Source organism: Anser brachyrhynchus, assembly GCF_964034855.1.
Source record: "Anser brachyrhynchus genome assembly, chromosome: 10".
Lineage (NCBI taxonomy): Eukaryota > Metazoa > Chordata > Aves > Anseriformes > Anatidae > Anser > Anser brachyrhynchus.
Window position 1 is genome coordinate 9,230,361 of NC_137705.1, and position 24,599 is coordinate 9,254,959.

At 35.7% G+C, this 24,599-nt stretch overlaps 1 protein-coding gene across 9 annotated transcripts in view; it reads left to right on the top strand.

The window, feature by feature from the left end:
* The first annotated feature begins 2,697 nt into the window (after positions 1-2,697).
* CFAP20DC (CFAP20 domain containing) overlaps positions 2,698-24,599 on the top strand; it is an 80,297-nt gene continuing 58,395 nt past the window's right edge. For 2 of the 9 annotated variants that reach the window (XM_080605787.1, XM_080605794.1), the window contains exons 1-5: positions 2,705-7,464; positions 11,054-11,141; positions 13,241-13,330; positions 13,459-13,552; positions 15,590-15,662. In XM_080605787.1, the coding sequence (XP_080461913.1) occupies positions 11,121-11,141; positions 13,241-13,330; positions 13,459-13,552; positions 15,590-15,662 (278 nt within the window). In that variant the 5' untranslated portion in view covers positions 2,705-7,464; positions 11,054-11,120. The other 7 variants (XM_080605788.1, XM_080605789.1, XM_080605791.1 and 4 more) reach the window with 7 other exon arrangements.

Below are 24,599 nucleotides of genomic sequence, written 5' to 3' on the forward strand. Positions count from 1 at the left end.
TGTCTCTGGTGCATGGGTCCCCTTGGGCACTGTTATCGCCTGAACCATGCCAATCTGATTTCTCCTAGGAACAGTTGCTTCTTTCAGATATTTATTCTTGGGAAGAATAGGAAATACTGAGTAAGGAGGTGACACTGAAATGCAGCATTACTTTATACAGTGATTGACATTTCAAACTTTACTCTTTGGCACAGCCCCTGAGTTGAGAAGTTGTTCCATCCCTCAAATCCCTCTGTTCTGTATCCCAAGCTTCTGCACTAGCCAGAAGAAGCACAACAGAAGCTGAACAGACTAGAAAACCTTTCCTATTTTAGAAATTCCCTAGAGACTATTTGTCTGCAGTTACCATGCTTTTGGCTTTATTCCTAACACCTAATGATGAAAGCATACAAACAATATCAGCAGAGTTCTGTGAAAACTCTGGGCAAGTTCAGATCATTAGTGCACACAAAAGCATTGTGTACTTTCACCTTAGCAATGCACACTGATAAGAATAAACGTACCTCTTCATGCACTATCTTGTATGAGTATAGCTGCTCCTATAGTAGCCCACGGCACTTACTTCATTAATTTAAAATGAGTAATTCATATGAGTAATTAGAGTAATTCACATTGCACTGCTTTTTCCTATGAGAGGAATCAGTTAAAGTCACACAGAATTCATAGCTTGGAAGTGAGCAATGTATTTCTGCCAACCTGCCTACTACAAAGAAGTCTCTGCAAGCAAGCATATAGACTTATAAAAGGCAGGTCACAGTCATATCACTGGGTTTAGTTTTGTTCATGTTTTCCTCATGACAAAAAAAAAAAAAAGTCAAATCCCTCTTCGAAATGTATAGAAGCATTTGTCTGAACACTTGTTGAACAAATATTGTAAGAAATTACGTAAAACTTCCACTGTTCTTTCCACTCAGCTTCCATAGAGCTAACTGTATCTGAAAGAGGAACACAAACTTTAATCTTAACACATCTTGGTGCTTTGGATAGCCAACTACTCAGTCATAACACAGTAAATATTGATTTATGTTTTGGGTCAAATATATAAACAAAAGGCCAGTCAACCAACTCCCAGAATATACCACATTGCATAGAAATGTAAGACATCAAGTCAAGCACACTGTGCAAGTAATCAAAATCTTTCTTTCAAAATCTGTGACATTTTTTAGCCTTATTTCAAGTGGAATATCATAAGATATTAGGTCCCTGCAAGCTTCCTAAGAATCAACAGCTGAGAAGAGATTTTATTAATTCTGCCGTATGTGAAAGGCGGGAAGAATTAAGCCACTATTCATTTTCTTTGGCAGTGGCCAGGCTAATAGACACTTACTGGCTGTCCACTCAGCACATTGACTGTACTGGACAAATCACAGCAGATACTTTCTTGTCTGGCTGCCGAGCAGAAGGACAGAGGACTTAGGATATCTGGGAGTTCTGCATCAGGGGAAGAAGAGTTTTAGGAAAACAGAAAATGGCCAAGGCAGAGGATAAGTGACAGGAGATGTAGGACTGTGAAAGTATTATAGGAGAAAAAGACAAGTGGGGTTGTTGTTTTAAGGGAGTCACAAGAGACAGCAGAAGTTGAGGTTATTAGATGAGAGGAACTTAGGGGACAAATCAGCAGGAAACCTGTCTTTGTGAAGTCTTTTGTTCACAGAACAATTTCATAAAGGCAAAATGGAGAACGTTGTATCATATCCAGTGCTTCAGCCCAAGGGAAGTCTGTGAAAATTGCAGATGACCATCAGTTCTCAAAATCTCTGAGTCTGTGTGTTTATCTGTATTCCAAATGTGCAGAAAGTTTTATTTAAAAGTACTTGTATTTCTGCAAAACCCTACATTAATTCAAAAGGATTAATTTAAGAGATATCACAGCAGAGACATTTATATTGGTGCATACTGTGAGAAACCTTAAACCCTAAAAATGTGAACAATAAATAAATGAAAACACAGTATCAAAACGTTAAACAAAAATCTGACAAGTTGGATGAGAAATGTCAAAGTACATATTGACTTCTTTTTCCATCTTGCCAGAAAAAATAAAAATTGGAAAGAAAGAAAAAAAATATATATATAGTAATCAGAACAAATAAAGGCTCTGTTTATTCTGTCTCGGCACAAAAGAACACAGGAAATGTCAGAATAGAATAGACCATTTTGACCCATCACAACTAATATCTTGCCTTCTAATACTTCATGGTACTTCAGAATAAATACTCTGTGGTATTCTCCTTCATTGTACAATCTGTGTGATGGAGAGATGAAGAAATTCCTCTGTGAGTCTAGATGGCTGTCCATTTTAACCCTGGATCATAAGGCTTTTTGTGAAATTGCAATTTTTCTTCTTGTCTACGCAAGTCACTAACACTTTTTGATAAACTATCTGCCTTAAGAACATCCCAATAACAGCAAATTACAGTGCTTAAATTTTTTATTGTATATATACACATCATGATCAAACAGATAAAGGTTATCAGTTCAATTTAGAGTGAAATCCTCTGCAGTGCTGAGACTAACATGGAGATGGTTTCATTCTGAGAGTAGCATGAATACAGTTTCATGTCAGACTGAGAACACTACCTAATCTGACTTACAACAGACAATGTGCTGAGTGCATAATACAGAAAATGTAAAATGATTTCTTAAGAAAACATTGGCAACTTAATTGTATTATAAAAATCAATAGTTTATCATTTAATGGCTTTACTGAACAGAGAAAAGTGGCTATGCTATCTGAAGTTTCCATCGGTCATCCAAAGGCTGTTTGAAGAACTCTCTGAATCAAAGAAGCATGACCAAAATATAGAAGATATTAGACAAAATCTCCTTCTACACTGTAAAGCTGAAACAAAACAACCAGTAGATCAGCATAGTTTGGAGTGTTTAAAGACTGTAACTACTATAAAGCACCTGAGCAAGTGCAAAGAGAACTTCTTTCACTTTAATGTAACTGCCAAACTTAAACACAGATTGCTTAAATATTATAGCAAACCATGGCAAGTCATCAGTTTCCTCTGTGCTTTCATTGCTGCTACATAACTAACAAATTGCTCAGAAGGAATGGAGGTCATTAGCACACATACTGCACAAAGCTGATCGGTCTTTCAGTTAAAGAATTATACTGCCTTTTTTCAGATGTGATCACTTTTTTTTATCCATAAACAGATATCAGTTGTCCCATATAAAACCCAACAAAGCAAAAAAGAGGAACAAATCAATATTCTTTTCAGCTCTGTGATGGTCTTTCTACATCCACGAATACTAGCTACCTAGTTAGGCATTCTCATTAAATACGTCTCCATGATTTTCAGGGTTTAAATGTCTGCTTTGAACTGAAATTTGGCCAACTGATCACATGGGTGGATTCCAATAAAGCCTGACAAGACATAAGTAGCCTATTTTCCAGCTTCAAGTATTATTGTCTGAGCACTCAATGCTTTCTGGAGTGGTGCAGTGCATTTATTTCACAAAAAGAATATGATTTTTTATACGCTTCATGAACAGAATTAATCTGGTGATAGTGGGATACTGAAGTCTTCGCTCTCGCCTCAGCACTATCCACTGTGGTGTAAAGAAAAGACATGCAGAAGGAATGCCTCCACGGCTTTCAACCTGTACTGCAGCAGCATCTGGCCCCCCAACAGGTCCCTTCATTGTGGCCCTCCCTGGAATGCCCTTCCAAGCCTGAGCACCAAGACCTGAAGAGTGGTGACAGAAGTCTAATCTTGGAAGTACACACCAAAAATTAGGCCAGACAAGTATTTTCTTAACTATTTCCTAGTCCTCAAATAGGGATTCTATAGAACTTCTGTTGATGAAGTATTTGTGGGTCTTAGGAAATAGCTTGTGAACTAGTTGTCCATTTGTGACATACCCAGCAACAGTCTTCTTCAAATTACTGTGTTTTCTAAATTGAAGGCATTACTCCATATTTCTGAAAGAAAAGCCTTACCTGTATATATGCATCTCTCTCAGAAAAATTATTCTGTTATAGAAGCTCAAATTGAGACAGCCAGGATAACTAATGAATTCCACCATTTTTTCTTTTTTTTTTTAACAGTATTTGTATCAGAAGACCAAGGAACAAACAAAAATGAGACACAATTAAAGACTACGTGTACATTCTGCTGGAAAATTTTCCGAGACCAACAAATAGTGTGGATACAATGGTGACTATGTAGTTAAATTACTGTATGGCATAATCTTGGCAAACATATATAAGAAAGGTCACTAGCCGAGGAGCAATGCTCAAGGGAAATAAAGATAGGCCTGGCATTGGGGCAAATATGCCTCAGCTCCATGGCAGCTGTTACCAAGTGAAGGCTAAGCAGGCAGCAAAGCATATCGTGTCTCCCTTCACTGTAAGTCAAGAAAGGCAGGAAGGGTTTACAGAAAATTTCAAAGAATGCCCAGGTGTCTTCTTTCTCAGCTTAACTTTTATGTATATTATATACCTTCCAAAACATAACAAGGCGTTTCACAGAATACAGTATGAACTAGAAAGACAAGGGACTTCCAGACTACATGAACTGACAGTCTATAAAGGCATAAAACAAAACAATTCAGAACAGTAGAATACAGATCAGACTGGCAAATAGTCATTAGAGCTGAAATAGAGCTTTACACAGGAGGGAAGGGAGGCCACCTGGCATGTATCAGCTGGCAGGCTGCTCCAACTGTGAGCGACGGTATGCAATAAGGAAAAGTCAGGAATGGATGAAGGAAATTATAGTACTATTCCTATCGATACAAAGCCAACCTATGCCAGTGGGGGTCCTTTAAAAATGGCTGGGTTTAATATCATACATCAAATATCTAGTGCATGTTGAACACTATCATAAATTAAATCAATTCTGTTCCCAGCATGACACTACTAACACCTTGGAATTTTAATTTAAGACGGAGATCTAACCACACCTTGTGCTTTTAGCATTTACATGAAGAAGAGATGTCTGTATGTTCCAATTTCCTGCTCCAAGACACAGTAAAAATTCATTCACTGAAATATGTTGTAATGTATGTGGGTTTCAGTTCAGAACGTGGAAGGGTTGTATTTGAAGATAAATGTGTATGAATTCTCACAGTTTTCCCCAAATTATTACCCAAGTACTTGCAGAACATTCATCATACCTTTCCAGGACTCTTTAGTAGATGTACTCTGCACAGAGGCCTAAAACATATAGTCAAAGAAAAATACGTAACCCAGCAGCTCAGATAGCAACAGCAGCTGACCTGAAGATACAACCATAGAGAAGCCAGTGTAACAAACATCTTGATTTTCTAATCATTATTTTCACAATATTCCCACATTACCATACTTCCAAATCGGACCTTGGACTATGCAGGGACCAGGTCAAAGGGGGCCAAGTTTAATGACACATGGTTCCTTGCTAGTTTTACACTACCTGCCGTTTCTGAGAGAGAGGGTCAACAAAAAATACATGGTTTCTACTGTAAAACTGTAAAACTCTATGAAAAAAATTTCCCCTCACACTACCTCTGAAACCTGTTTTCTCCAGCCACTGGCAAAAGGGCCTTGTGCAGCTTGTGCACAGGCAGGCAGCTAATTCCACATCTTCTGCTCACAGCTGGCTGCTTTACACACCTTTATTACCTCAGGCTCTTCAGTCTGAAGCTTGATATTTAACCAGAATTTCTTAGCTCCTCGGGCCATAGACCTGTCACAAAGTGTTTGGTCTTTTTAAATACAGACTTGTGTCAAATGAATTTCAAGATGACTTCTGGTTAAACCATATATAATGAACAATGTAGTTTCTTTTGTCTACAGAACTCCCCAACAGTTTTTTAACCTGCCTTTTGATATCACCATCTCTCTTTTGCCCTTGTTCTATCAACTGTTTTTATTTAATTTTTACTGAGCTACTAAAACCGTTGCTCAGTTTTAGTATTACTGTTTTCTTTAATACCCAAGAACTCTAATAAGTGTAATCCATGTATGATAAAACTACACTGAATGTGGTTTCTTTGAAAATCCTAAGGTAAAATGAGAAAGCTAAATAAATCCTTTAATTGATTTAACTCATTCCCCTCCTTGACAAGACCAGGAGAGTACCTTTCAGGAGCAAAGGAAAGGAAGAAGATGAACAGGGTGAAGATGGGCTGAAACACTACGAGACCGACTGGTGGCTCAGCACCTTCAGTTCATGGATTTCATCACAGTGAGATGGGTTACAGGGTCCTTAATTCTTAGTAGAAATGTTAAGGCACACTTTGAGAGAGAAGGGGGTATTCAATTATTTATTTGCCTGTGTGTGAAAAGGCTATGAAGTTTCATAAGGAAATGCCGTGATAAAAAGAGTGGTGATTTCAAGGAGTGATCTTCTGTGAGTGCTATTCCAAAACCCTGGATCAAATTGGTTCCCTGCTACCTCTTCCCAGAGGCTTTTGAAGCCTTCAAGACTTATTCCTGACAACGTTAAACTAATGGTGCTGTCCTCATCTCCTAAGAGAAAAATGCATGATCCACAAGTCTAATTAATTCCATAAAGACCAAGGGCTTTTACGCAGCTGCTCCAGTTCATAGCTTCCCACATCCTTCTCAGAGGAAAAAAAAATATAAATAATAAATAAAGGACTCTCTGGCACCCTGCATGGGGACCAGCACAGCCTTCTCCGAGGGCCAGCAGCCCTCAGGCTTGGCCAGTTTTTATCCACTCGGTGAGAGGCCTGCGGGCAGCCCGGCCATCACCGGGAGACCCCCAGTCCCCTCACTCGAGCCTGCGGCCGATGGCACCCAACGCCCGGCTGCCATCACCCAGCGAACTGGCCGCTTCCCGCGCGCCGCCATTTCCAACGGCTGCCTCCCCGCTCACCCCCGCCTCTCGGCGAGCCCTGAGCCCGCCCCCGCTGTAGGTGCGGCCTCGTCCCCAGCCACCCTCGGCCAGGTGAGACCCGGCGGGGGCTGAGGTCCACGAGCAAAGCGGCTCCGGTTCTCCGCGGCCAGCGGTGGGGCCTTGCCGGAGCGGGAAGGCCGTGCCGGCCGGTGTCCAGGCCGGCCCCGGCGGCGGAGGGACGGGGAAGCCCGGCTGTGCGCTGGAGGGACGCGGCCTTGTTGTGGCGCAGGGAAACTGATTTGCGGGGATGCCGGTGCTTGAATCACCCCGTATCAAAACGCTTTGCGGTCGCATCTTTCTAAAAATGAAAAGTTTGATTCTGTTTTTTTTTAACTTCTTAATTCTGCAAGTTGCGTGTAAAGGCTGCCTCCGCCACTTCAGGCATAGGAACGCTGGCAGTCTTAGTATAGTTTATTAACGGTCTTTTTGCCCATTTATTATGTTAACTTGTGTTTTGAGAAAATATATAGCAGTGTTACAAACCCAGCTTTAAATATTCAATATGTGGAATTCATTTGTCTAGAAGATGCTAAAACCCTTCATCAGTGATGAACTGCTTTCCCTGGTGTGTCCCAGCCTACCATAAATCAGCACTGGCTTTGGGCCCGTGATGGTGAGTTATACGTATTAACAGTCTTGGGTCTAAGCCTGCGTTCCCTGCCAAAAATAGTGTGTTTGTGTCATTTTTCAATGTGAATTAGTAGTAGGTGCGCGTTCACTTTACTTTGCTTCACACTTTTGTCTCTGGAATAGAAAAATAAATAAACACAGCTTTTTCAACACATGGAAATTGATCAGAAGAATATACTCATATACTTGTGTAAATAGTCCCTTTTAAGTCAAGGGACTAGCTGTGACTACAGAGGCGTTTAGGAGTGCCTGAGTCTGTCTCTCCTTTTCTCCCATGGGGTATAATAGTACTTAGTATTAGGTAATTTAAAGAAGCCTGAAGGTATGTTTGTGTTTACTGTTTGTGAAATGCTTTTTTGCTTGTAATTTACAAGGGCCCGATTGTTAGAAACATGGGGCTACATGTACACAAAATACCATTGAAATGTGCTATATCACAGCATGAAACATGCTAGTTGGAAGAACAAAATATACATAAGAAGGTGTCATAGGATGGGGGTAATTTTGGAGGGTCCTGAGTGGTTTGTGAGAAAGAGGGTTAAAGGGCCCTTTGGACTGTTGCTACTTTATTTTTGGTCCGGGAAGCATTATAAAACTAAGGATCAGTCAGTGTACAATTCAAGACATCTCAAGGTAAATTCTGAAAGGAATCTGTTCATCCAAACATAAATATCTTTCATTGTCACTTAACTTTATAAACCATATTTTTCTATTCTTCATGGTTTGTCATTGACTGACACTTCAAGCCTGTATTTCTAGTTGGGCAGATGTACTAAAGTACATGGTTCAGGAAAAAAAAAAAAAAAAAGCTTGATCTGTGAAAGAAAAATGAGAGAACTGCTACTTTACTGCATTCTATTAAGATGTCATAAAAATGATTTATTTGAAAAATATGCAAAAAAAAAAGTGGAGGGCTTATATTTTAAGATGCTGTTGATTTTTTTCTAAAATAGCCCCTCTTTTTTCAAAACTAATTCCTCTCGGTTTTAAGCCCTTTTTAGATTTTATGGAGAGGATAGGAATAGGAGTGATGAAAATGGAAAAATATTGCAATTATCAATTTTCCAGTCTTTTTCACGTTTCCCTGATCAATTTACAGTAATCAGCTTTGTAGTATGAATTGTCCCAACACGAATGGTAACAAACTTTGAATCTAGTTGGCTTTTAGCTAAAGTTAGAAAGAGCCATCTTGTTACGAATTTGATAGTTAGGAGTCTCTTCAGTTTTTTGAATCTATATAAAATACGTTCTGCAAATTAATAATTGACATAGCCTGTATGTATGTCAGTTTCAAAAACAACTGCAATGGTGACAAATACTAAGCCACATTTTAAGTACTAAGCCACATTTTAAGCCGTGAGTTCTATCTGATGATTTGAAAATTAAAGATTTCTAGTGATCATATGAGATTTCTAGTCCTTCAATAAGTGTTCTTCACCTCAGAGGTTTTTTTTTTCTTTTTAATACCATGCGCTTACTAGATGTTACCTCTTCATATATATTTCTACCCTTTCTGTGATCCATTGAAAGTCTTTAATTATTTGATCATGCTTTCTACTTTTTCTTAAACATATCATTTGAATTAGAACTTTTCAGTTTACACCATGCTTTCTCCACTTCAATTTAAGGATTAATTATTAGCAGAAGTTTTTTTCTGTGAAATATGTGTGTCTACGTGGTGTTTTGCCAGCACATGTGTTTTTTCCATGCTCAGCACCAACTAGGTGAGAGCTGTCTCCATACAATACAATGCGGAGATAATTAATGTGATGTCAAGCCAAAGCTAATAAGCACTGTGGAAAGGCAAAGAGTATTAGCACAGTATTGAACCCAAGTTAATATATCAACATGGCTTTCACTCACTTTGCACTTACACAGAGCTATTTGCATCTTCTTTCAAAGCAATGCATGATGTACTTGTTAGTGGACTGGGTCTCTGAAAGCCAGGTACACTTTATGAGAAAACAGTGAAGAAAATGAAGTATTACTTTCCATGTCTTCTGTGTATTCTAACTACAGCAGTGTTTGCAGATACTGTAGCTGTCCACCTTGCTAAGTAGCTTTAGCCTGATAAGCTTGTTACAAATGATATGGTTTCTAAATTTCATTTTCTTCCTCATCAAAAGGATGAAAATGAACTAATGTTTCTGGCAACAGCATGCTATATGTTTCTAATTTCTGTGTGTTTATATTTTTCCATTTTTATTTCATTTACAGTCAACTTGGAGGTTTACAATAATTGTTCCTTGTTAAAATAGAATGCTGTTTAACATCAACTGGTTTCATCATATTTTCCTAAATGAATGGTGATACATTTTTTAAAATAGAATGATGTTCTAATCTTTCAACTGTGTAAATTGTTTATGAAGTTATGCAATTTGTCACTGAATTTCTAGCTCATTTGCAGTTGTGTATCATCTTACAATATTTTAAACTTTTTGTTGCTCTCTGGTTGTGAGAGGCCAGTATTACATCTAAACTTTTCTTCATGTGAAGCTATACTTACATTCTCCTGGTCAGGATATTCTTCTGATCCGTTTAAAAAAACAATTTCAGGCTCCAAAAAATTCCAGAAATTAAAACTAATTTAATTTTGCAAGTACTCTGTACTGAGCTGAAGCAATGTACATAAACAAGGTATAACAAATGAGTTAGAAGAGCTGAAGCAATGTACATAAACAAGGTATAACAAATGAATTAGAAGCACAGTCTTTTGAAATGTTTTCTCTGAGTTGATGAGCACTTTCAGTTTCCACAGTGAAGGTGCATGTTGTCTCTTGTGACTGGTCCTACTTGCTGATTAAGACTGACAACTGCCTTTTATGTTCAGGGGCCCTTCACATTCTGCTGACTTCAGGTGAAATTGCAAATATTCTGCACGATCAAAAAGAGAAGTGGGAGGCTTCCGTATCAATCCCTTCACTTTCTACTGTTCTGATTCTCCAACTGCAGAAATCCCTTAACTCGCATTGACTTTAGCAGTCCTCAAAATAACTTAAGTGTTTGGTTTGAGTCTTAGAGTAATCATCCTCAAAGGAGACTGCTGAATTTGAAAGAAGATAATTTGTCTAAGAAGTCTCTGCCGAATATCTCTAGATGGAGTGGTTTCTATTGCAGCTGTTCCATATGATTCTCTTTTTTTATATTAAATGTTAAGCCCCTCTTTAAAGGAATTCTGATGTTTTCCAGTAAGCACTTGATACAAAAGAGTAATAAAAAAAAATGTGTGTTAAAGATGATTTTCACTCGTTTTTAAACTGTGAGGAATCCTTCATTGTTATAAAAATAAGGGGTGATGATAAAATTACAATCTTAACTTGGAATGTGAGGAGAGGTATCATTGAGCACTTGATGCATAAAAAAACATTTTCCAAAATAGCATCAATATTAATAGTTTTTGGAACTTGATTCTCTTGTGGTAGCCGTCTGACGCAGTTGATATACATTCTATTATGAAGGCTATTTAAGAATAGTATTTATATATTTTAAAATATTGTTCAAGTTTCAATATAGGAATTTTTTCATGTCAAATCCCATATAAATTTTGTGTTTTGTTTTTTTTTTATTTGCAGGGTAGTGTATAAGTGTCTTTACTGATTGAAAACCTGAAATATTTTTTTTTGCTGTGAAAGCTGGAAAATGTTCAAAAATCAGTATCAGGTAAAACAGAAATAGTTTTAATTTTTACCCTCTTCCATTTCACCTTTGAGAGAACTCAATTAAAATGGCTTATTCAAGGGGAACAAAAAGTCCAGATACAGAAATGTTTTAAAAAGTGTATTATTCAGTATTTTTATTAAAATGTTATGAAATAGCGGGTAGCTACAGATGCTGTGAGGTCTGGAACGGATACCGACATGGTGATATCAGTAACTGTTTTTCTGCCTGTTCCCTTGTGGGCTAGGGAAGGCGCCCCGTCTGCTCCCATCCAGTCATGGAAGCAGGCCCAGCTCTTAAGGTATAGTCGGAACAGGGTGGTTGGTTTCTCTTCCTGGTCCAGCACAAGTTACCTGTCAGGTAGCACCGGCAAGCACAGTCACATTGTTCGCAAACTTTAGTATCACATTTTCTGTTTCTTGGCCTTCCTTTTCACTACTCTACTTCCCTCTCTCTACACCAGTCCCCTCCCAAGAAAGCAACCCACACCAATTACTTTTTCACAGTAGTCCCAGATGTTCTACATCTGTACCTGAAACATATTTCTGGTGCTGTTACCTAGGCTATCACAGCTTTATATGGTATTAATGATATGGGCACTTAGGTGCTGTTGGCCTTGTAGGAGTGCAGTCCCCAAAAGATGCCTCATACTGCCCTCCAACTCCGTCATTCATGGAGTTTAACAGTTTCTTGTATAACTCCTCCTCAGCCGTCCACGAGATCCAGCCATCCATCACGGCACTGTCAGTAACTTCTGTCAGCTTCTCACATCGGTGCTTGTTATGTTCAGCATTTTCTCATGTTGTGTCCAGTAGTAGTTTTCCATGTCCTGTTCAGTTATTTTAACATCAAGCCAGGGCCTACTCAAGGGCTGCAGCGTTAACAAAATGTACCTGTTTCTATTTTGGAGAAAATTCCAATTGTTTGGAAAGATTTGTTACAAACATACACACATTGGCAGTTAAGAATATTTTACAACTTTCTGACAGCTTGGTCCTATAGTCCTTAAATATGTCTGGTAACTTTTTAAATCGATAGTACATCATATTTTTTAAATTCTTTTTCATCCATTATGAATTAAAAATATATTTTATGGATGCTGTTTATGGAATGCCATTTTTAATCTCCTTAGAACTTAGTAAGTGTAGTCACCGGGGTTATCTGTCAGGCATGGGGGGGAAATAATTTATATACGGCACAGAGTTGATGTTCTCTGAAAGCATAATTTGAAGCATTTATTTTGCTGGCACGACTGCTCGCCCCTCTTGCTCATACTGACTTGTGTACAATTGTTTGGGCAGCTGAGCATAAAGAGTATTGGGAAGTGCATACAACTAGAAGTGAGAAGGGAGAGACAAAGTTGTAGTGATTGATTAGGTTGACCATAATGCTGAAAAAATGCTGATCAAACCATAGTCTGAGTACATCAGAAGACATTTTCTGTGACATCAATTGTGAAAAACACTGAAGCAGATAATTCCATAAGAACAGCTGATAAAGCCTGCTTCCCTAAATGCTTATGGTTAAATTCTTTGATTTCTTTATATGTTTCGTGAACTGTTCTGTCAAATCAGGCTGGAATTTGGTAACTAGTAGAAAAGTTACAGGGAAATGTCTTTGACATACTCACACATGTAAACAGAACCAGCATGACTCTGTAAACATAATTTCCTTAGGATGTTAGACAAAACATCAAACATGCAACAATTTGCAACAATTTTTTTGATCATTTAACAGTATGTTTTAAATTCACTTTATTTGGTGAGTTGTAGAAATAAAGCATATCTAAGTATAAATTGGTAATCAGCATATTTTTAGAATTTTTACAATAATTTTGCTTTTCAGAGAAAAATATATATATATTTCATGATATTGCTTCAAATTTATGTTCTGATCTTCTAGTAAAGATAAATATTGACTATATGCATTGCTATATTGTAGTAGTCTAAAGGCTGTTAATACGCTATTGTGTGACTGATCAGTAATACTGACTCTGGTGTGGGGTGGGATTGTATTTGGTACATCACTGGTACTCTTGACTGGTGATGATTCTTTGCTGAACATTTGGTTGGTTGATGCATCCTTAAACCATTTTATCATAGGGTGGTCCATTTGTTGAAATATTCAGTGCTCAAGGCAAGAACCCAGGAGCAAAATGGAAGATTTTTGGCAATCCTTCAGCTATATGGAAAGTAAGTTTTTAAGAAACTTATTAAACGTAGAGTATAAAACTTAGAAAAATGTGAATGAAACTTTTTTTTTTTAAGATGAAGAATTATGTTAGGATGCTTATGTTTTGTTTGTTCGTTTCTTTTTGTAGGAATATGACAAAGAAATAAAGGGCTTTGTTTTTGTACTTGAAGGAAGCAGTCAAATCAACAGAATGCAGCTACCAAAGGAAACTAAACAAGCTCGTAAGTGTCAAAGAACTAAATGTCCGTGATGCTGTTCTGATTATTAAAGCAGTCATATATTGGAATGTCAAACTTGTATTATTCTCCTTTATTCTGAGCTTAGTTCAGCATTAGCAAAGTGTTTTTTCATTAATTTTTTAGCAGGTCAGCACAAATAAGTAAAAGGTATAGAAATGCTGTGTTAAAGTTCTTAGGGAAGATCCTTGGTTGCTGCGTATTGTCCTAATTCTTCTGGTTTGCTTCTGTATCTGATCCTGCTACAGACTGATGTCTGGCAAACAACTTCTGATTCTATCAGAATAACTGGTGTAGTTGGAAAAGATAGATAAGCTTTCGGGATATGTGTGTTAGAGCACTTGTCTTTTCTTATTTCTACTTCATCAAATGGTCTAATAAAAGATATTATCACTATACATGAATTTTGTATTAACTGAAATCACTTTTGTGTGGTGACTTTTCACTCAAAAAAATCCCCAAAAGTGGTGTGAATAATGCTATATTTTTACATTTCTTATTCAAGTATGTCTTTGTTATTGAGTCAAAGATCTTAGCACACATTATTGTAGTCAAGTATGTTGTGTAAGAGCTAGATCTTCCACTTGTTTAAATCAAAATCATAACATTTATTGGAAGGAATTAAGCCCCATCATTTGCACCAAAACAAAGCCCCAAAATCAAAGCAATTTGTGTTGCAGAGGACATACAGCAATCATCTTAATTCATGCCTTAAATTCCACTGCAGGGTGTTGTGTATTATAGGGCTTGTAGTAATGAACCAAGCTGTTTTAGGTTTAACCACATGCTTTTGAAGAAAAATTGAGATGGTGATTTTAATTGATTAAAGTAGGAATTGTCTAATATACTTCTCATGCATGGTATGTAATTACCAATTAATACAATTTTTCTCAAACATACAGAAAAAATAATGAGAAGTTGTTTAGTCTGGTTATGCACTAAGGCCTTGAAAAGTAATCTGATTTTCATAAAAGAAGTTTTAGTATTATATTCAGTATCGTAAATATTAGACTAATGTATCTTTCTGAGAAATCCAACCTTAATTTGTTTATTGCCAAACCTAAAATAAACTATTACAGCCTAAAACGAGGCTTGAGAATTACTGCTGTGCATTATCACTGCTAAAAATAGTTAGGTTTTAAATCAACTTTAGCTAGTGCTGCAATACTGTAGCCAAATTCCCATCTCTTACCATTCTGTCTTCAGGTGTGTGCCTTAAGTATTTCATTTCTGTCAAATATACAATCTGCCAGTTGTACTGTAAATTTGGAATGCTCTTCCAGAATAAAAGACATTATGTACACAAATATAATTTGAAATCTTAAAATGTTATTTGACCCACAAAAGAAAGAAGTTTTGAATTGGCATTTTTCAGAAGAAGAAATAATGTTGCTGTTGAGTCTTGCTAAGTTAATGAAGACCAGCCCGTATGCTCACGGGTGGAATAGCTGACAAAACCATAGAACATTCAATTCACACAGCTTGGTACTACCTGTTTTTCCCCAAATTCCAGGATTCCCTGGATCCCGAAAGTTTTCTTGTGTTTATTGCTTCGGTTAAGCGTGATTGTTGTAAAAATCAGAATACGCCATTGAGCATTGTTGCAGTAATCTGGATTGCGTTTTTACTCAAGATCTTTTTAAAGTTGTTTAGTAAGGTTTACATTGTCACAAATGTAAAAGGAAGCTTCATATAGTTTTAAGATAATCTTGATATGAACTTATTACTTTATTTTATAACTGTTACAGGATGTTTGGTTCACATGCTCTTGGAACACAATGTAAGTGTACATAAAAAATCGGTTCCTTTTATTTTCATGAGAACTTCTCTAATGACATAGATGAAGCCTCTAAAACAACACTTCCACTGCAGTTTGAATATTTTTTTTTCATGTTCATGTGTTTTGTGAACCTTGGGAAACAGTATTGCAAGAGCAAAACTGTATAGTACAACGTTGAAATGCTTGATGGTGAAAGGTGTATTTGTATGCACACAGCATATTTAATTTTGTTCTGTTTCTAGTGGGACTGATCCAGCAGTTTCTGACACTTCAGATTTTTGTGCCAATGGGACAAGACTTCTCCACTGAGTTACTGTAAGATGCATAAAATTTCCTTGAATGCTTAATGTAAAGTGGATGCCTGATTGCAACCATTAATTGTAATGGCAGATTTTCCATTAAAGCACAATGACTTAGCAAGTCAATAAGAAGTAATTAAGCTAATGAGATCATTATTTCTTGGATATTTTAACTACTGACATCCCTCTGAAGATTAAAAAGATTCTTAAAATCGTGAATGAAGATGGTAAGACTGAAGAAATGAGATGTGAATTTATCAAACAAAGTATTGGCTCACAGGGGTCTCCCGAAAGTTCATAAGAAATTTATCAATCACTATTCCAGGGTCCTTTGCTTTAGGGGAAAAAGAAATATTCTAATAATTAGATTAACAAAAGAAATATTACGTCATTAGAAGCCCTGCAAGAATAGATGAGTTAAATGATATGTAATTAAACTGGGTAAACTCAGTGCTGAATTTTATTTTTGTTTGTCTTTCTGTAACTTCTCTGTTCTTTGATGAATTTCCTGAGTGTAGTTCTGCTTACACTTTCTGCTCCTATGGTTTTAATTGCTGTATTACTTCTAAAAGTGTTTAGCAAAAGGGACTAAATAAACAAGATAAGTCATGCAGTAAGCAGAAACCAAGTACACAGATTTGCTTCTCATAGGCATTCTGTAGACAGATGGCAGAGGCTTAGTGCCAGGTTCAGGAACGTATCTTCAGATTGCCTATGGTTTTGTACTGGGTTTGGTTCTTCAGGGTACTTCTGGCCATTCATCTATACCTCTTATCAAGAACTTTTCTGCAATTCTTCCTCTTTCATTTTCCCTTTTTTATCACTTGCTTTTATTTCTTCTTCTTCTTTTTTTTTTTAATAAACATGAGAACTCTAATTTTTTACTGCCTCTTCCCTCTTTCTTCGCACTTTCTCTTTTGAGCTTGTATCTAGGCTTTACATTTTCTCATTGCCTTTCTTGTTACCTCCCATTGCATTTGTATTTGCTATGTATAGCATATATAAACATACACTACATTAGTGTATTTGACTATATTTACTATATAAATTTAATATATTTAAATAGTTGTAACTTTTATTTTTTACTTCTTTTCTTTTTTCTGTTAACCTTCCAGATTCTAAATCAGTATTATCAGACAGCCTGATACAAATCATAATTTTCTTTCCTCTTACATGCAGTGGTTTCATTGTCTATGTTGATGAAGTAATCTATCTTAATACATTTCCACTGAATTTTTATGAAATAATAAATGTTTAATTCAGTGCAACTGTTTCACTACTTAATTATGTTATAATAAAATTATGCTTATGCATTCAAGTAACTAAAGCTACCTAAAGGTGTATACGCAGAAGATGATAGAAACTTATTTCAAAAAATTAATGTTTTGTATTAGAAATCAACTGTAATTTATTGATGTACCAATAAACTCTGTGCAAATACTTGCAAAATAGACACTGTATTTTATTTTAGCAGACTCCTGATAATCCAGTAATTAATGAAGGCAAGTCCTTCTTGCTTCTTGTTGTTTATACATACTAGTAATAAGTGACTGCCATTCAGTTCTTTTTATTTCAAATGTTTTGAAAGGAATCTATTGCTTGTTTATGGACAGAATATTGATTGTGCTGGTGTTTCCTGGAGTTCAATGGCCCCAGACAGTTTTTTACATAGTCTGGCTATGTGCTTATAATATAGTCTTACTACTGAATCTTTGAGTAGCTTCATGTGAAAATTCGTAGCATACCAAGACATCATACCTGCAAATTTACTTTTAAGTAAAAAACACTTTGGCAAGTTTTATAACAGCAGCAAATGATGCTTTATGGTACATTTCTTCCCCTCCCATTCTGCATAAATAGAAATAGAATGAATATAGTTTGAGCTTCATCCTCTCTTCTGCATTTTACTCTGACTTATCTGATCAGCAAACAAGAATTTCTTCAAGGCCATCCATCACTGCTGGCATCAGCTGAGCTAAACCTTCTAACTTGCTCCTAATCAACCAGTCATGCGAGATTCCTGACATAAATACTGAATGTGCAAACAACTGTTTAAATTATCTGTCTTGCCTTTTCTTTGGAAAAAAATTAAGTAGAAATGTAGATACTTTGTTAGAGGGCATGAATAGATGAGTATTACCACATTAACAATCAATGTATTGACCTGCCTAACAAATGTGTAAAATAATTTGTGGATGAAGAATTTGGTGAAGCATAATAAAATCTGAAATAAGGTAGAGAGCATGTAATTTATGCAGCCTTTTTGAAGCAAATAATAGCAAAGCTGTTAGTAATACTGGATATAGCCATCTGTTGTAAATGTAGTAGCTGGTTGTTAAATCCTCAGTATTATGGATTTTGCTACCTTTCTGAAAAAGCAAAAGTAGCTCAATGTTTGGAAAATATTTGCGCATAAAAGAAAACAGCATCTGGCTTGTGTTGGCATTCTTGGTTTAGTTCCCAATATATGGACGTGTGCAGGTGCTAGCGCTTCTGCGTGGCATCTTGTCAAGCACACATACATTCATTCTTCTTAAAATACTGTAATGCCAGTCATTTGTCATACTTTATTTCTGATGTGTTTTTATTAGATGTTAGGTATCATGGGAAATTAGTAAGTCGTATAATAAGTTTTACAGCAAACAAGTAGAGTTGTTGATGTGAGAAAACAGACCTTTAAATTGTACCATAGATTTCCCCCCTCCCAACAGAGAAAAGTAGAGTTATCTGAGGCATGAACAAGAGTTAGAGTTCTGTTTCTGGTTATGTACTGAAATGCCGTGTGGCCTTGTATATGTCCTTGGAATTCGATCTGCCTTTTTTCTTCCCCCAAGTTCTTTCATACAAGTTGTGGGAGTAATGTTTACCAAGTTATTTTGAAAGTAATTACAGAGAGTTAACTAACTCATTGTTGAATTATACTTTTAAACATCCAAAACACGGAAAATTGGAATGGTTATAAATTTGTCCTACTTGTCAGATATAAAAAAGGATTCATGAAATTAGTATAGAATTGAAAACAAAATTCACAGGCCTGGTTTAAAAATAAGTCACTAGTTACATTGGCATTTGCTCTGAAAGAAGATAGGTATTTTTCCTCCCCCTGGTCAGGATAAATCTGTTAGCTTTATTCTGCAGATATGTCTAATTTCTCACATTTGATGACTTTCACTGCTTCTGCAGCTGTAAACCTATTCTAAGTCTTCTTATATCAATGGTTCCATTGTTCATTCAAATAATCAGTATAAAACATGAGGCACAGAGAAAGACTTTTTTCATTGTTGAAGGTTTTGAGCCTTTTTCTAGAGTATTGTCAGGTATTTTGCAGCTGCAGAACAAGAATATTCTCAAGTGGGTAATTTCTTGTTTCTTCAGTTATTGAAGGGGAGAAATCAGAATAAGTTTCTCATGTTTTTATAACAAACAAAAAATATTAAAAACTGTAGGTTCAAAATTTGTTTGTAAATGTACATGTTTTCTAAGGTTGGAAAGAAAGAAATGAGGATGGTGGTGCTGAATACACATCCTGAAACACTGACGAAATTACTCACACCTGGAGGCCCAGGTGGCTAAAAAGTTGAGTGTTATCATCTTCAGTTTATTTTGATGATCGTCATTTTATAGTAACTTAAGAGAATTAAAAAAAATAAAAAAGCCAGCATATCCTGGCAGAATTAAAGCAGAGAAGACTAGCGTGATATCTGATTCTGACTAATACATAAACTCTGGGCTTCTGAATAGCTGATGTCCTGGTGATATTACAGAATAAATAGCTGTGCTCTAGGACTTTATAAAGTAAAGAAAAATATTGATTATGCGTATTTTAGCTGGTGCATCACTTTAAATAACATGGAGTAAATTGAATCGTGTATGTTTGGTTGGTAGGGTTTGTTGTTCAGGATGTTCATATGTCAGGTAAGGTAAATGTAGGAACCAGTGTTAGCAAGAAAACTTAGTTGTGTCGTTTTAAAGGCAAAATTCTTAGCAGTTCACATAATTCAGTAATTAGAATAAAAGGTTTAAATGTGAGAAATATGTCTGTACTTAAGAGGTCTATTACATATAGCAGGTGTGAACATAACCTTTTCTTTGTCTTTGTAAACATGAAAAGACTGATTGTCTCTCTTGAGTAGATAAATTCATGGAACAAAAAATAAAGTGAAAAGAATAACAGTCAATAAACTAAAGAAAAGACACAACAGAATTAGTTACAGGCATAAATAACTGCATTATAAGGATAATTTGATTCTGGAAAAGATATATGCACTAAACTTTCCACATATTAATACTCATTAGAGTACTTTGTCTATACTGAACAAATCAAAACCTATTTTCTAGAATTACAGTTTTCTAAATGATTTGACACAGCTGGCTATGCTTCAGAGGAACATACCACCATGCCATAAAAAAGAATTTTTAGTAAATACTTGAAAATGAGAGAAAGAGACACATGAATGAGCAGGTATCAAAACCAAGATGTTAAAATATTTATAGAAGATTCTAGAACATGTAAGAAAATATCAGTGACCATTTCCACTGTGGTTTTTTTTGGGGGGGAGGTATTGGGGAAATTTGTGAAGTTCTGTGTGTAATGAAGCTTTTACAACAAATTATTCTAGATCATTGAAAATACCAGATCATTCAGTTGGAGAACTGATTACAAATATGTCAATATCTTGCAGAGAGAGCTCAGGAATCACCATTTCTTCATAACTGCTAACATTTGGAAAGCTTTTCTATTCTAGCAATCAGATTTCATGATTCTCTTTCTGAACCGGCCACCTGCAGTACTGTCTTTTTATGGATACTGTTTAAGGGGACTTGTGTGGGTTTTTGTTGTTGTTGTTTGTTTGTTTGTTTGTTTCCTTAATTGTCTCCAGAAGAAGATTATCAACATAGAAAATTCCAGTATATAAAAAGAAAGATGGTTCTTTGCATCGTGTTCCCTAGGCCTATGTGACGTATAAATCTTCTCGATCTTTTGTTTTGTAGAGATTTGATTGATTATCAACATAACCAAGTCTGTTGTAATGAGGGCAGAATACAGTGCTCTTGATTTCAGAAGATCAGACAGACTGTTCAATAAGATAATATCTCCTACAAGACCAATTTACAAGTAGCGAGTAAAATAAAACATGAATGAAATACAGGCCATTCCTGAAAAAAAGCAAATTTAAGAATCTGCGACCATGACAAATCACTTAACCATTACTATTCCTTTGTTTTTCTGTCTTTAAAGTGGGGCTGATGATGGTACTATCCGACATTTGTGAATCACATAGCATTTATGGAAAAAAAGGCCCTATGATAACTAAGACCTAATATGCTAACATACTAATAGTTAAACTTTACCGGAGGATTCTGCCTGGATTCCAAGCAGGATATATAGAAATTTCCATTAATAATAAATTGTATGACAGTTGTTCTTTGCATAGCAACATTAATGAAATATCTGCTTTCATGTTTGGTAAACTTCCAGGTTAAGTCATTTATAAGGAGAAAAACACTTTCATTTTAAGAACAAGTGAGCCTTGATAAATGAAGCATCTCTTCCAACAGTCCAACATCATTTTTTCAAGTTCATTTTAAGCCCTGAATTGAACATTAACAAATGGTTATAAATTATTATACATGCAGCAAAGTGAATAGGTAATCTGAGAAGATGAGTTTATCTATACTCTTGGGTAGTTGCTACTATTTACTTGCAATCTCACTATAGTTACCATTGTGAGGAGAACAGTCAATCAAAGTAGACTATATAAAATAAAATTGAAAATTGAATTGGAAGGTAATTTTACTTTCAAATGTTTTGCAAATGTAGATGTTAAGTGTGAAATGAATGCAGTTAATGGCCATAGCTGGGAGAGTTATGCACCTGCTGATCACAGGAATATTATTATAAATGAGGTTGATTTTCCTGTTGACTACCTCATTTTTCTCAACATGGTCTCATTACTTTTCTATCACATGTCTGACCCTTAGATATAAATACTCAAACACAGATGTAATAAAAATACATTAACTCTTATATAGATTTTTTTAAATACATCTTTGAAAATCAAGAAGTGTAGTACAGATGTTTCTTCTTTTTAGGTTTAACATAGGTGATGCTTTTCAATAACAGAAAAAAAAAGGTTGAGTTTCAACACAAGTACTCTTGAATCATTTTACAAGTGAGAGTTCTAAAGTTCTAACTCCCATTTTCTGAATTATTTCAGATAAGAGTTTCATCAGACATTTATTTCACTTTATTTTCCAAGAAACAATGTAACTGAAGAGTCAAAAGTTTCACCAATTCCTGAATAATTGTCTTTCTTCTACAAGGACATAAATTATTTTATAGAATTTTAAGACCATCTTCTGTCTCTGATTTTGCCCCTTCTTCAAATGTTTACCTCATTTCTACTGTAGAATATAAATATCTTTATTGTTCTAAATTTATCTGCTGAAATAAGTTTTAAACTTCTTTAGGTGTGATTATAACTATATATCTAGGGTTTGCTTCTTCTTTATAGCATACATGCCATCACAAAAAAGCATTTTATTTTAGACATATATTTCTGATATAAATGTGTATATTTTTATCTAAATGACTGTCTTGTATTGCACTTCAGAATGCAAATGAGCTGTACATTTAGTAATGTCCTTTTTATTACAGTTAATATTTTTCAGGAGGGAGAAAGATAAAAATATTCATACAAAAATAAACTATGTCATTTCAACATATTTCTTGAACTAATGTTATAAAGTGAAATTAAAATTTTATTGCCAGTTATTTGGAGATATGCATGGTTTAAGTTCAGGGTCCTACTGTTTTGTCATGGCATCATTTAAAGCAACATTCTCCATTGAGAATAGCACTGAGTTTCAGCGGGAATAGTATTTTTGTTTGTTTTTCAGCACACAGGTTACTGCAACTACCTGGTTCCTCAGCATACTTGCTCAGCTATACACATAACCAGGACATGTAGGGGAGTTTCAAACAACCACTACTTCAGTTCTTTAAAATTCTTTGGTGCCTTAGTTTCATAGCACTTCTGAACAGCAAGATTTACAGCAGAGTAGAGAGTTCCTGAAAAAATGCAGCCGTGGGTTTTTCATCAATGGGTATATGAGAATTTCATATATCATATGAAATATGATGGATGGAACTGAGCCTGGACCTGGGGCACAGGTTTAGCTATGTGGCCAACTTGCTGATGATATTAGGTGAATTATTTCACATTTTACCCCAATTTCTTCAAAAGCAAAATCAAGCCCAGAATGCTATCATTGTAAGACACTTTAAGGTGTAAGCACTTTAAGCATTGTAAGACACTTTAAGGTGTAAGGTGGTGAAAGCTTTTTTCAGGGGGTTGATGGTATTATTTATCCATTCATAAATATATGTGCAGATGATACTGAATTCTACTCTCAATAGCAGTGCTGAGGATGTAATGCTTTACCCTGGCACAGAAGTGAAGTTCCTGCCATTGAGGTACATGCAATTTATTTGAGGAACTGCTAGTCTCTCAAAAGAAACTGCTAGTAGACTCTTCCACTCCATTTTGATTTGCCCACCAATGTTATGAGGATGGATAACATTATATATGTTATTATATATTATGAGGATGGATAACATAATAAGAAGCAGCAAGATCTGTAAGGCCTATGAACTTCGTTTGCTTTGCCTGATGCTCATAACAACTTGGGGAAACAACCTGTTTTTGTCAGCTTTACTGGTAGAGCCCTTTAATATTCACATACTTGCAGTGTTTTTTGAACTGAATGCTGTCCTGGGTTGAAATCTTGAATTCACAAAAATAGATGAAATGTGTAACTTGCTCCAGAGTTAATACCTTTCTAAGTTGACCCAAGGAATCCTAAGAACATTTTAGGATGTTTATCAGGAAATTTTGGGTGACAGCATTTCATTAGTTCAGCTACAGGTAGTCCTTGCTAATTAAAAAGTGTTTTCATTTAAAAAGTGTGTAACCTACAAGGTAGTCTCACAATTTTAAAGTAGAACTCAGCATTTAAATCATAATTATTTTTGAGTAATTACTTTTTTTAAGAAATGAAAACTGACAGAAAGTTGTTTATTGTAATTATTTGTCCTCTTCTCAGAGGGACTGCTAATTATAGAGAAATACCCATCTGTTAAAAATGGGCTTGTTCAAAAATAATAGGTAAATTAATCATCATTTCCCCACAGAGATTGCAACCTTTAAAGTCTGTTCTCCAGTATCACAGGGTGGTATTGCTGGGCAATATCAACATTTTGCTGCTCACAAAACTTGAAGAAAGCAGAGCATAAGCAGTCTCTATCAGTTTAAAGCAAACCTAATCTTTGTGATCACAGCTGTGGTCTAAATCTATTAGAAATGTTCGAATTCAGTGTCCTTGGTGTCACTGTGAGATGACCTGAATAGTGAGCAATAAACTTCTGTATTATGTTTCCCATTTGAAGGTATGTGCACAGAAAGTGAAATGATCAGACAATGTCTTATTTTTAAGCCAACAAAGAGTCTATATAAAATGACAGAGGCATTTTTAGGAAAAGAAAGCAAATCATGTTTTTCTAGTTAGCAGGTGACAGTGTGTCCCAAGATAACACAAGCTTAAGGGGCAGAAACAAGTGTGATTATTAAAGGCTACTGGGTTCTCACTTCAAACAAATTGAATTCTTTCATAGTCTGAAGGGCTATGGAAATCTAGGAAAGAGTGTAGACTGTTGAAATAAAATTAGCATGTAAAGTGATTTGATATATGCAGGAATATAGCCACCAAGGTTGAATTTGAGAAAGAAATCTCATTACTCATCTTGTAAAAGAAGTAATTCTTAAATTCTCTATTGCTATCACTGACATAAAGGTTCTGCATATGAATAACGGGGGTTTTTTTGTGATTGACAAAGATACTAGATTATCGAATTGACAAAGATCCATTCTGTTCTCTCTTGCTTTTATTTTGC